At 35.5% G+C, this 13,712-nt stretch overlaps 1 protein-coding gene across 2 annotated transcripts; it reads left to right on the top strand.

Annotated features, from left to right (window-relative positions):
* On the top strand, positions 3,358-13,610 carry LOC109721032 (F-box/LRR-repeat protein 15). Of its 2 annotated transcripts, XM_020248430.1 has the most exons (17): positions 3,358-4,166; positions 5,733-5,991; positions 6,093-6,225; positions 7,157-7,256; positions 7,347-7,544; positions 7,619-7,889; positions 8,009-8,107; positions 8,309-8,397; positions 8,483-8,582; positions 8,680-8,850; positions 9,924-10,076; positions 10,983-11,143; positions 11,233-11,431; positions 11,999-12,459; positions 12,588-12,651; positions 12,984-13,073; positions 13,200-13,610. In XM_020248430.1, the coding sequence occupies exons 1-17, from the start codon at positions 3,790-3,792 to the stop codon at positions 13,275-13,277; spliced, it is 3,003 nt and encodes a 1,000-aa protein (XP_020104019.1). In that variant the 5' UTR covers positions 3,358-3,789; the 3' UTR covers positions 13,278-13,610. The 2 variants fall into 2 exon arrangements, with proteins under 2 accessions (XP_020104019.1, XP_020104020.1); XM_020248431.1 differs by lacking the exon at positions 9,924-10,076.

Raw genomic sequence — 13,712 nt, 5'->3', positions numbered from 1 at the left:
TAATAAATATCGCAGACCAAACAAGTCCAGATTTTAGTTACAACACAAGAATCATCCCTACATATTTAATTTAGCACCCACTACTTACTCGCGGTGCCATGTTGGACAAAATCAATTTTAAAAATAATTTTAAAAATATTTCGTCGATCAAACAGTCTTTTTAAAATTTTATTTAACTAACTAATTTTTTCCGTATCATATTGAATAAAAATAAAAATGATGGTTAATCGTTTACCATCTTAAAAAAAAGATAGTTAATAATTAAATATTATTAGAAAGGATAATGATTTATATTTTTTTTAACTATTCTTTCATCCTGACGTTGAGCTGGACAATGTAGAATTACTTGGTCTAATAAAAATATAATATAATTTTTTGATGAATTATACATTTTTTGAGGATTTATTTGCAAAAACCCGCAGAGGTCGGTTTTTTTATTATTATTATTATTATTATTATTTTTTATATTTATATATATTTTTAAAATGATGATGAGAGCCCCCGTGGGAGCAGGTCGTCGCTGCCTCCGTGCCGAGCGACAAAAAAGTACAGCTGAAGCACCAGCGCCAAGCATGCACACCTCCTTTTCAGTATATATATATATATATATATATATATATATATATATATATATTTATGTTATATTTCAAAACTGTTATATACTTTTAATTTGAAATGAAAAATTTATTACTAATTTATTAAATTATTTGAATTAGGAGGTTATTAAGAACTGATACAGTTTTATTAATTGACTATTAATAATTCTTACAAAGTATTAAAATAATAATACTTTTCAACCTATAATAATTTAGTATTTTTACTATTTTGAAATATATAATGATTCCGTCACTTCACCATGAGTTGAATTTTGGCTATTTTAAATAGAAAAAGATGAAAAGAAATACTATAACATTACAAATCATTATCAAATGTTGTTTCTATTGTGCTCTCACTCCCCTCCATGCACAATTCGTTTCTTAAATAGTTACAGTTTGTTACACGAGGGACTTTACTGTAGTAAAATCTTTTCTTTTCTTTTTTTTTTGTGTGTGCAGTGTGCACACACGAACTATCCTTAAGCCTATAATGCAACAGCCACATTGTTGATGAGATGTTTCTCAACAAATCAAATTACTCTTCTGGAATTCACCAAATCTATTATACTTTTTGAAAAAAACATTTCTATTATACTTTCTCTCAAAAAAAATATAATTGGTTGATTATAGATAATGCGATATAACTGCTATATTGTAGATCTCCTCGTAGAAACATCTAGTGAAAATTATGATATCCTATTTTGCATTACTTTTAATTTAGGCCAGGCCCTGCACTTCATACTCGAGCGCAAGCCCGGTCCATATTGAGCCCAATTTGCACTAAGAAGTATAACTGCTGTATAATTTCCACGAATTAAACAGAAAAAAGCTTAGGAGAAATATTAATGGTGCACTGCAAAATAAAGTATAGATCTTACATTTTCATTCCAAAATTTAAAAATTTAGTAAGGGCGTGTCTGGTTCCTTGTAAAAGCACCAAGAAAATTTTTTTTTGGTTGAAAAATGAAAATCCCATGTTTGGTGGCTCGTAAAAAAAAATTTTCCGAAATTTTTTTTTTCTCAGATTCTACGAAAAAGAGGGTTTTCGTTTTCCGCTCGAATCGAGCGGAAAAATAAAACGCGCTGCGTTGCGTGCACCGTGCGGGGAAAGAAAGGAGGCGGTTCACGAGGTCCGCTCCACCTTTTGGACCGCATGAGGCGAGGTCCATGGTGGATCTCGCGCGGCGTTGCGCACGCAGCGGGGAGAACAAAGGGCGCGGTCCACGAGGTCCACTCCACCTCGTGGACCGCATGAGGAGGTCCATGGACCTCTCTCTCTGCCCCTCTTTTATATATATATATATATATATATATATATATATATTATTTATAAATTTATTATATATATATATTATATTATATATTTTAAATATATTTTATTTACAAATATAAATTATAATATTAATATATGTAATATGATAATTATTTTATATTAATAATATATAATATATAAAATAAAAAATATATATAATAATTTTTTATTTATAATTAACTTTTTTTTTCTTCTTTTCCTTCCAACCAAACAATCGTAATGAAAAATTTTTTTTTTTTTTTCCTATAAACCAAACACTAAAAGCGTAAAATTTATTTTCTAAAAGTTTTTTTTTCCGCAGTTTTACATTAAACCTAACAGCCCTAAGCTTCTAATTTTAAAAAAGTGTATAAAATAAGCAATTGAATAAAAGGATGAAAAATCTATATGCCATTTGGAGGATGCAAGTAACAATACTGTTAAACAAATTATTACCAACTCACGTGTTGAACAGTTGTGGTAACCAAACGTAAAGAAATTATTGCACGAACTTGGTGTATGAGTATAATTTATACACCACATATATATATTTATAACAAATTATTATAAAGCTTTCAAAATCAGAATTTAATTATTTAATACATTTCACAACATTGTTAAAAAAAAATTATATATCAAAGATTATATATTTTAAATAATAATTTTTCTATAAATTAAACTAAAATTCATTCTACATTGCTAATATTCGAGACCGATTAATGTCTGGACAATATATTTATAAAATTTACCGTTATTTTCTAAGTATACTTTGTAATCCGTAATATTAATTAAAAAATATATATAGTTTTAGAAAAAAATAGTACGCTACTTTTTTTTATTTATTAAAATAATAAATTAGGCTACATGGATAAGGCATCTGGGTCTCGAGGAAGGAAATATTAATTAAAAAATATTATGTCAAATATTGGGGGCGGTGTATGTGTCCATCTGGTATAGCTGGCGCAGGAAAAGTTTCACCCAAAGAGGGAAATTCCTTTTACTGCGACTGTGCCTGTCGCATGCGACTCACGTGATATATCACGGTGAAACAGAGGACCACCTCTATTTATATTATATATATATATATATATAATATTTATATATATATATATATATATATATATATATATATATATATAATATATATATATATATATATATATATATATATATATACACAAACACACACACACTCCAACTCTAAAGACACCCGCGCGTTCAGCTGCCACATCCAAATTCGGGCCCACTCGACACACTCCGAGTGTGACGTCGCAATCACCGTCGATGCCGATCCAGCTGGCCCCGCCACCCGACTCCCCGAGGACCCTCTCTCAAATCGCCGATGTTTTAGAAATCGCGACCGGAGGAAAGGCAAAAAAAAAAAAATAAAAAAAAATAAAAATTAAAAAGGAAAAAATTGAGCGAAGGTAAAAACTAAAAAGAGAAAAAAAAAGAATTCGTTACGGGTGGAGAGAAAAATTCGTCTCCGCGATGATGCGCCCGCGCGGCGATTTTGGGGATCTCGGATGATTCGTCAAATCTCTGCGGTTATTTCGTTGTTTTCGTCTTCATTCTAGGTATAAACCCTAGCTCCCCCATCGAACGTATTATCGCAAGATTTTCCCCCTTTTTCTTTTGTAGCGGCTCCCTCCCTCCGTCGATCGATCGCTTCCGATTTGCGGAAGATCGATTTGCGATCGCTCTCCCCAGCTGCAGTCTCTGCGATTTCAGGTTTCGATCGGTTGATTAGGGTTAGGGTTTGGGGGCCGGCTCATGGGGAGACGAGATGGAAACGTAAGGTTGGAATTTGAAAGGAATTTGAGGCGATCTTGGGGCCGGCGGTTACGTTAGGGTTAGGGTTGGGGTTTCCTGGTTGTGGATCGCTGCGGTGGTTGGTCGGCCATGGCGGATTGGCGCATGAAGGGCGTCATCGTGGACGACGACGAGAGTGTGGATGGGGATGGCGAGGACGAGGAGCTGGACGAATTGGATCTAGGGCTTTCGCTCGGGTGGCGGGGATCGAAGACGGGGTCGTCGTCACAAGGTGGTTCGAGGATGCGACGCTCGCCTTTCGAGACGCGAGCGCCTTCTTCGTCTCTGGCGAGGGCATCGCCCGTTAGACCTTTTGGAGAGGAGCTCGAGGAGCCGTCGATTGGTCCCCTCTCGTGGGAAGTAGCTCTGAATGATGAGGCCTTTGGGGAAACAGAGAGGAAAAATGGTGAGAAGGATAGGGCTCATGATTCTCAGCACAAGCGTGCCAAGGTTCTCGAGTTTGGAGAGTGAGTTCCTGTTCTTGTTCATTTCGTTTATTCACAATATGATTCTGTTTCCTGCGTATCTTTCAATTCTTTGCCTTTTCTTTCATTTTTGTAATATTCTTTTTTGACTGTGGCACCGAGATTTTGCCTTTGTGCAATGTTAATACGTATGAATTTAGCTGTACCTAGCAAACTAGCATCGGTTTTAAAAAGTTGATTTTAGGTTGGATGATTAACAAGAAATTTTGCGCCTTTGGCAGTGAAGTACTTGCATTACTTGTGTACAAGTTAGTCATCTTCATTTATGTAGGCATCATGATCAAACAATCCTACTAACCATTTTTAATCAATGAAAATTGCAAAACATGGAAAATGTATTAGACACTGCACGACCAGGACTTCCCAGATGCATCTGGTGGGGATCTCATTTTTATACACTGTGCTTTGAACTCTCTCATCCTACCCAGAAACAATTGCAAGTGGATAGAGGAAGGATATTGCATCTGCATCTCCCCTGTGTTTACTATAGCTTGTCACATAATTGAATTTAGATAGCTATTTGCTATCAACTGTATTAATTTGCCTATTCTATATATGTTCGGGTAAACGTGTACGGAAAACACCTCACGGTCTTCTTTAAATGAAACAGCCCAACTCTCTCTTTTTGAGCTGCTTTTGTTAAATAATTGAAACTTTTATTTAAATTAGCAGTTCCTTTATCTGTGAGCCGTTAACTGAAAAGGCCACAGAGCTGTCAGATTTATGGGAATTGTTGTTAAAATTAATGAAATCCTTATTGAAACGACGGATAAAACAAAATTAAAACAAGCAAAAAGTTGAGGGGCATCAATAAACAAAATTGAAGTTTGGGCTGTTTCAAAATGCCCTGTAGTTATTCTTAAATTTTCATACATTTTAACTTTTTTTTTCTTTACTTTTGTTTGCTTTTCGTTCCTTTATATAATTCCAAATAACCTCGCAATTTACCATTTTCATATTTGTTTATATGGATAGTATGCATAAGATAAGTTCCTCCGCTTGCTTTTGCATCTTTCAGCTAGTTACTCCTTAATTTGATCCCATCTCTTTATCTATTTTCCATTATGTGTTATTTGCTCTTCTTCAATGCTTGTATTTGTTTGCCATGCAACCTGTGGTACCATGATTATTAAAAAAAAATCTTTCCAAACTAAGTTGATACTTTCTTTGGGTTTTTTAGAGTCTAGGTACCTTTTATCAAATGTGCTTCATGTACATTCTATTGCATTTCCTTCCTATAACAGACAGACGTAGTTAGAAGTATTAGTCAATCTTGGTCACCTCTCGTATTTATCTAATGTTGTAGCTCTCACATGCTTATTTCATAATGGCTTTTTATTGGAATTTTAAAGATCTTTTTTGGACAATATTATTACTCTTGCGGCATTCGTTTTTCTTTACTCTCTGTTTTGTGCTCAGCGCATATTGTTGAGCATTGCAAGTTCAGAATATTCACACACATGGTATTCAGGGCTCTAGCATTGTATCTGGAAAGTGAAGGTTTAGGTGAATCTGCTATTGGACTTCTAATTATTTTTCTTTATACAGACCGAGCCAATATTCTGCTGCATCCTCTGGCGCGGAAGCATCTTTTCTGCCAGTATCTGGAGAATGCGAATGCCAAAGTTCGTTAGATCTATCTAAATATCAAATATCTCATTACCTGAGTCTTTTTCAAAATGATGATGGCGGTGGAAAATCGAGTATCTCAAATGATGACAGAGATGCTGATGGAGACATCTCTGGTAGTAGAAATGTGGAGGATGTCGAGGTAAGGATGGATCTGTCAGATGATCTACTGCACCAGGTATGCTCATACTATACATATATGTGCGCCTTTGATTCATCTTTTTTAGAGTTGCTAGTTCTTGAATTAGAACCCCTGTTGATATACCTATGCGGTTGCAGATTTTCTCTTTTTTGGACCACAAGGATTTATGTAGAGCAGGTGCTACCTGCAAGCAATGGCTGTCAGCTAGTATGCATGAGGAATTCTGGAGGTGTTTAAACTTTGAGAACACAAGAATATCTGAAGAAAACTGTATGATGTCTAGCGATTTTTTATTTTGTTCTTTTATTTTTTGTAGTGAAAGCATAGACCATATATTATTGGCAACATCAACCTTTAATGTGCATGCAAACTATGTGAGAGCATATTCTGTAGTGATTTCTAGCTTTACATAACATATAATGAAAATGTATGAGTAGAGGTACTGGAAGTCTAGAACTGATGGTACAGAGAAAGCTGAGGGGCAAGTTTGAAGAAGAGAGGGGAAGAAGAATCATGCGAACTACGGAAAGTATTTAGCAATGTGTAACTTCCTAAGAAAATCTCAATTCACTGAAGAGACTCATCCTAGTTATTTAAACACACTGTGTAATATACAATCTGGACATAACTTTTTAGCCGTTCCCTAGGTCTCAAATTATTGCAAGTACTGGAAACTTGCTTACGTCTTTTCGAGGTTACTGCCCTAAATTTATAGGTCTGACCCTCTCTCTCTCTCTCACCCGCAAAACATCTTATTTTATCTTTAACTTGATTAAACTTGACACGTAAGTGATTCATATGAAAAGATTATATTCTGCTGATTTTGTTGTTGTTCGTAATAGCAGTTTTTCTCTTACTTATTACACGTGAAAAGCTTGTATTTTACTGATTTTATGGTGGTTTGTAGTAATATTTGTTTTATTTTGCATATTGTTATTATTATTATTATTTTCTATTCAGCTATTTGTTGAATGAACTGCTATTTCTTGATTTCATTTGTTTGTCCAATAATTGCTTGCAAGATGAGGTACCCAAAGCCTGAACTTTTAGAAGGATTTATTCAAGCGTAGTGTTCATCTAATTTTCTATGTTACCCAAGGCCGACATAGCATCTTTAAAAAATGGACAAATCGATTTTTTAATTTTTTTTTGCCCTTGTTGTGCTTTTGTTTACTTTATTGATGGTTCCCTTCGTTTGCAGTTGTCACCACTTGCCAGCGGTACCCAAATGCTACAGAATTGAATTTGTCAGGTGTTCTAAATGCTGATGTGCTTGTTATGGAAGCATTGACTTCTCTAAGGTTTTTTTTTTAAGTTACCTCCTCCTCGGTTACTCTCTTCTTGTACCAATGTGTTTGGTTACTTCATGAGGCATTTAAGCTTTCTTTCAGGCATCTTGAAACATTAATCTTGGGAAAAGGGCAGCTAAGTGATGGATTTTTTTTCGCATTGGCTGATTGTCCTGCTTTGACCACTTTGAGCATTTGTGATGCATCACTTGGTAATGGCCTACATGAGGTAACTGTATACCACGAGAGACTGCGTGATCTACACATTGTAAAATGTCGTGTACTACGTATTTCAGTCAGGTAATATAGTCTTCTTTTGCAACCTTGTTTGAGTGAGTATATTATCTTGATTGCTTAATTTTGGTGACCTACAGATGCTCTCAGCTTTATACACTGTCTCTGAAGCGCACCACCATGGCAAACGTCACCCTTCAGTGTCCCAAGTTACATGAATTGGACTTCTCTTCTTGCCATAAGCTTTCTGAAAGTGCAATTCGACAAGCAGCCATTGGATGTCCTTTATTGGCATTATTAGATATGTCATCTTGCTCTTGTGTTAGCGACGACACATTGCGTGAAATAGCTTTGACATGTCCTAATCTTTCTGTTCTTGATGCATCATATTGTCCTAACATTGCATTTGAGGTCACTCTTGTTACTCTGATGTTCTGGCACACCTTTCTTTTAATTTTTCTTTTTTTTTTACGTTATTTTGATCTGAAGTCTAACTTCTTTTTTATTCTTTTTTTTTTTTGCATGAGAAGTCTGTGACACTTCCAATGTTGGTAGATTTGAAACTCCAAAGTTGTGAGGGCATAGGTTCTGCTTCAATGCATGCAATAGCTAATTGTCGTATGCTCAAGGTCAGAGCCTTCTCTCCGAGCTAGCTTCTTATCATAGTGGTGTATGTATATACATATGTGTGTGTGTGTGTATATGAATACAGGTATGCATATATATTTATATGTATATTTGTATTCATATATATACATATGTACGTATATACATATACATATTTCTAGTTCGTGCATGAAGTCTGACAGTCTTTATACAAATAATTGCAGGCGCTGCAGCTGGATAATTGCGGCCTGTTGACATCTGTGTCACTAGATTTGCCGCACCTTCGGAGTATTAGTCTTGTACATTTACGCAAGTATGGTACCATATCCCTGCCTCTTTTCCTGCTTGTGACCCTTATTCTCAATTCTGTGGATACTACATTTTCTGCTTTCTTCTAGATTTGTCGAGTTGAATTTGCGGAGTCCTGTGCTTTCCTATGTTAAGGTCTCCAGATGTTCAGCCCTCCACCGTATTAGCATTATATCGAATGCACTTCAGGTGAGCTTTTATCTTGCATGACTAGTAGTTTCTTCTTTCTTTTGTTGTTGTTCAATGAAGGCTTTAGACTCCAAGAGTTGTAATGCCTGTTGTGCAGAAATTGGTGTTGCAAAAGCAAGAAAGTTTGGCTTCTTTGACATTGCAATGCCACAATTTGATAGATGTGGACCTCAGTGATTGTGAATCTTTGACAAATTCGATTTGTAAAGTTTTTAGCGATGGAGGTGGTTGCCCCATGCTCAGATCCTTGATTCTCGACAATTGTGAGGTTTGCAATTTGCTTCTTTGTACCTTTTATAAGATACTGTCTTTGTATATTTACTAAATCTCTGATAGTGATAAACTAACACTGCAAAGTAGCAGAACAAATTTGATCTCGTGTAAAATGAAGAAAGAAGAAGAAAAGAAAATGAACTGAAAGAAAACTGGACTAATTGCAGTTCAATGGTTCAAAATGTTACAGTGCATGTTATGGACTACATTTTTGGAACCTGGTACTCCGAACTTTTCTAGCATATTAGAGTCTCAGTTTCTATACAGCTTTATATTTGTAGACATATTATAGGGCTGCAAATATTTTATAAATTATGATTAATAATTTGAAGAGCTGATTAAAATGGTTAGGCTCAGTTTTGAACCAGTTTGTGTACAGAAAACTGACATTACACAGAATTTCATCTGTTTGGCACTTAGATAAACCGAAAAAGAACTGAACCTTTGAAGTGAAACAACCCAAAGCAGGCGGAAAACCAGTTTTTGTTTTTGTCTAGCCTTCCTTTTGGCACGGTTGTTGTTTGGAGATGATGTGTTACACATCCACGAGTGTTGGCCATGCTTATTGTTACTTGCAGGTAACTGTGAACTTAGTCATTCACTTATTACCAAATTTACCATGCTTATATAGAGGTACCTGAACCCTTAGACTAAAGTAACTCGTTATTTTCTCTTCTGCATCTTTACTCTGCCGCCTTATAATAATAGATATTGGACTTGAGCCTCTAACGTTGGGCTTGTTAATCTTGTTATAATTTACATTAAATCTTTTTTCAGGTTCTTGTTACTTTTCTTTTATGTGCTTCTATGTTCATACTGACTTTTGTAAGAATTGTTGGTTTGTAATAATAAATATGCACATAATCTGTGTATTTGTATTAATTGGAGATATTGAATGCTGACAAGTGATTTGATGTTTATTAGTTTATCTCATGTAAGTGATTTGGTGTCTGTCTCATGTTTTAATGCTTTCTCATATCTTTCGATATCTGATATAACATGTTATAACATTTTATTATCTGAGTTTCTGTCAGATCTGTTACACTTTGAGGTTTGTTGTGTATCCAGAGCTTGACCATGGTGGGGCTGAGCAGTAGTTCTTTGATCAGCCTGTCACTTGCTGGTTGCCGTGCTATGAATCTCCTTGAACTGTCGTGCCCAAATCTTCAAAGCGTAAATCTAGATGGCTGCGATCATCTGGAAAGAGCAGTATTTTGTCCAGTATGTTGGCTATTGTTTTTTGGCTCAATATGCTAGTGCAAAAATTCTTCCTCTTGCTGATAATTATGTATTTCCAAGAGTTGAGCTGGAATGCTATCAGTAGCAAATGGGCTCCGTTGTCACCCATTTGTTTTCGATGATGGAGCCCCCAAATCTACGTTCGGCACCGTTGAACATAATTTATACTAGAAGTATCAAGGAACCAAATTTCATGTTTTTTTCAATATTGTTCTCTTGTCCATTAGGTGGACACACAAATGAAAGGCTGAAAATGAATATCTTTTAAAAAGTAATGATATGAGTTTTGTAATCAAGATCAAGACTATAGATCTTGTTCTAAATAGTTTAAAGAATTTTCTAACCAAAATTCAATTGCTTTGGATATCTTTACGCCGTTAAGGGAGAAAACATCTTATATCGACCATTAAAATTTTAAATTTTGAAACCCTTTGATCATTAGGCCAATGATGTTGAAAAGTTTTGGAATTTGGTTTCTAAATATTTCAAGTGGTATAGATTATGTTCAACTGTGTCGATCGTCGATTTGGAGGCTCTATCACCGAGAACAAATGGATGGCAATGGAGCCTATTTGCTACTAATAACATTTTAGCTCAACTTGTATTTCCAAATATCTTATTTATTGATTGCTTGCTCTCTCTCCCTTTTTCTAACCTGTCAGAATTGGATATCTTCAATGCATTTGTCTCAGAAAATAACTTTTACCTGTAATGGTGATGGACACCAAATATATATAATTTATGACCGTGTAGTTCTGCTGGGTCTTTTTCTCTTTATTTTTCTGTTTCATAGCTGACTTTACTTTAACATCAAGTTTTACACTGCATGGTGTTTTAAATTACTGTAACATCCATGCTCTTGATGAGATATTTTCCTTGTTTTGGTAGGTTGGTCTTGAATCACTTAATCTGGGAATTTGCCCAAAGTTGAGTGTTCTAGAGATTGAGGCTCCGAAAATGTTAATATTGGAGTTAAAAGGCTGTGGTGTGCTTTCTCAGGCTTCAATTAATTGCCCTTGCTTGAAATCCCTGGATGCCTCTTTTTGCAGGTTGCATTCTGTCCTCGTGTCTACGTTGGTTGTCCTGTGTGTGCTTAAGCTAATTGTTTCATCTATTTGTTTCATTTTTCCTTATACAGGCAGTTCGTGGATGATTCGCTGTCTACAACGGTAGCTTTGTGCCCTAACATTGAATGTTTAATCCTATCTTCATGCCTGTCCGTAGGGATTGATGGATTGTCTTCTTTGCATTGGCTTCGACAATTGACTCTCCTTGATCTATCATACACTTTTCTGACGAACTTACAACCAGTGGTTGATACCTGTTCTCAGTTAATGGTGGGTAAATTATTGAATTTCAACATTCATTCCCCTTTATTAGGTATCAGAACATCGTGTTTAATCTTCTTTAAGTTATCTGGTTGATTCCTAAGGTGTTGAGTGTTTTTCCCCCTGAAGTTATAAAATGTGTTTGAGTAAGTTACATGCTGGTTTTTCAAAACTAACTTAGCTGTTCTATCAGATTAGTTTACGGTATTCAACCTACCGGCCATTTTTCGTGACTCATAAAAATTTCCAAACAATTGCATTCGGTGGAAATGCTTAATGTGTAATGCTTATATGAACCTCTCTACCATAAATATAAATATACACATAAAATATGACCTCGAACTGTATACTGATGTTATGTAAAACAAAACTAGAAGTAAATAGAAACTGATATAGCAGTATGTGAAGGTGCAGTGCAAACTTTATTCAACTGTCGAGTTTTTTTTAACTGTAACAATTGTTTGTAAAACATTAATCATTATTATATTTATATATTTGTTTGATCCATATTTAATTAATATAACTGTGAATGTCATTTCATTTGTCGGTACTTTGACAAATTTTCGTCTTTTGCAGATCTTAAAACTTTCGGCTTGCAAATATCTGACTGATTCATCTTTAGAAGCTCTTTACAAGAAAGGGGCACTTCCAGCACTCATTGATTTAGATTTGTCATATTCATCAATTGGGCAGACTGCCATATCGGCTCTTCTTTCTTGCTGCACTAACTTAGTTCACGTGAACTTGAATGGATGCACAAATCTTTGCCAACTGGTTTGGGGCTCAAGTAACCATTCGTCCGAGATGCTACTAGATGCATGTTCATCCAATTCAACAACTATGGCAAGCAAAGTGGCTCTCAGGAAGTCAGACCATTTACTTGAAGTTCTTAATTGTACTGGTTGTCCAAATGTGAAGAAAATTCTAATCCCTTCGACAGCGAATTGTTTATATTTATCTAAATTGAACTTTAATTTGTCCACAAGTTTAAAGGAAGTGGATCTAACATGTATCAGTCTTTGCACACTAAATTTGAGGTCAGTCTTTCCTTCAATTTTCTTTTTATTTGATTAAAAAAAAAATTCTAGCTTGACTTTGTTTACTAGCCGGTATCTGCCTTTCTTATCCTCTGATTTCTAATTTTATTTTGACTTCTTCAATTCAGCTACTGTAGCTCCGTGGAGATTTTGAGGCTTGATTGTCCAAAATTGACCAACCTTCAGCTCCTGGTAAGTATTTTCTGCCTGTAAATACTGAAAACTAGTTTCACATTTTCTTGACATCTTTCTCTCTGGCTTTTGATGCTGAGCTTAATGTCATGGGCGGACCATAGTTTTGATATTCATGCAAATTAGATTTAAAAAAAAAATCGATGCAATTTAGTGTTTAAAGAGTTTTTTATTTTTTTTTTATTTTGAGTATATTAATGGTCACGCTCCCCATGTGGTCTGCTGTTGAAACCTATCTCTCTCTCTCTCAGAGGTGAAACATTCATGCATGGTTTAACATTTTTCCACACTTATCCGATGGGCGTTGTAGTTATAATACAATATTCTTGCAGGCGTGCAGCATGCTGGCGGAAGAAGAATTGGAATCAGCAATATCTCACTGTCATATGCTGGAGATCCTCAATGTCCATTCCTGCTCAAAGGTAACATTTTTCTGCTTTACTTTTTTTTCTGAAAAAAATTCATATGGTGTGGGCCCTTCGCCCTTGGCCCATCCACTACTTTATTTGTCGTCGCTCTCCTCTCATCTCCTGTTACTATGTTGTCAGATAAATGCGGGTGATTTCTGGAGATTGCGGATGGTGTGTCCGAGCCTGAAGCGCATCCAGAGCGGCCTAGTGGGCTAAGGCGCAGGCAGTAATTTATAGCTATTTTTATCTCGTAATATTTATCCCCCTATTAAATATTTGAAACCGGGTCCGTTTTTCCTGTAGCACGAACGACTTAACAAAGTCCTATCGTTTCCCCTGTATATACCCCATTAAAATGGCCTCTGAGGTGTTGCTAGTGTTGTGCATCTTGCTTGGTAGAGCGTACGTGCGCCCGTGTAACAAATATGCGCGCCCTTGTAACAAATATGCGGTGGAATCAGCGGGCGTGGTTTGTGTTTTTAAATTTGTTGCTGAATCTAAATTTATGTTATTGTATTAGTGGTTTGCAAAATATTCAATTTTAGATAATGCTATAAAAATACCTAATAGGAGGGCGGGTAACGGGTCGATTGGCTGTTTTTGGTTTACCAAGTAGCGGGGCCACATTATAGTTGATGAGCTTTTAGTTAT

This window comes from Ananas comosus, linkage group 15 (assembly GCF_001540865.1).
Source record: "Ananas comosus cultivar F153 linkage group 15, ASM154086v1, whole genome shotgun sequence".
In the NCBI taxonomy this organism is placed as follows: domain Eukaryota; kingdom Viridiplantae; phylum Streptophyta; class Magnoliopsida; order Poales; family Bromeliaceae; genus Ananas; species Ananas comosus.
This window is presented reverse-complemented; position numbering and strand designations above follow the sequence as displayed.

Excerpts from the sequence above, each read along its gene's own strand:
- LOC109721032 (XM_020248430.1), top strand. The coding sequence starts at position 3,790 with ATGGCGGATTGGCGCATGAAGGGCGTCATCGTGGACGACGACGAGAGT. Across the intron at positions 5,992-6,092 it reads CAGATGATCTACTGCACCAG|ATTTTCTCTTTTTTGGACCA; the intron begins GTATGCTCATAC and ends ATGCGGTTGCAG. Across the intron at positions 10,077-10,982 it reads AAAGAGCAGTATTTTGTCCA|GTTGGTCTTGAATCACTTAA; the intron begins GTATGTTGGCTA and ends TTGTTTTGGTAG.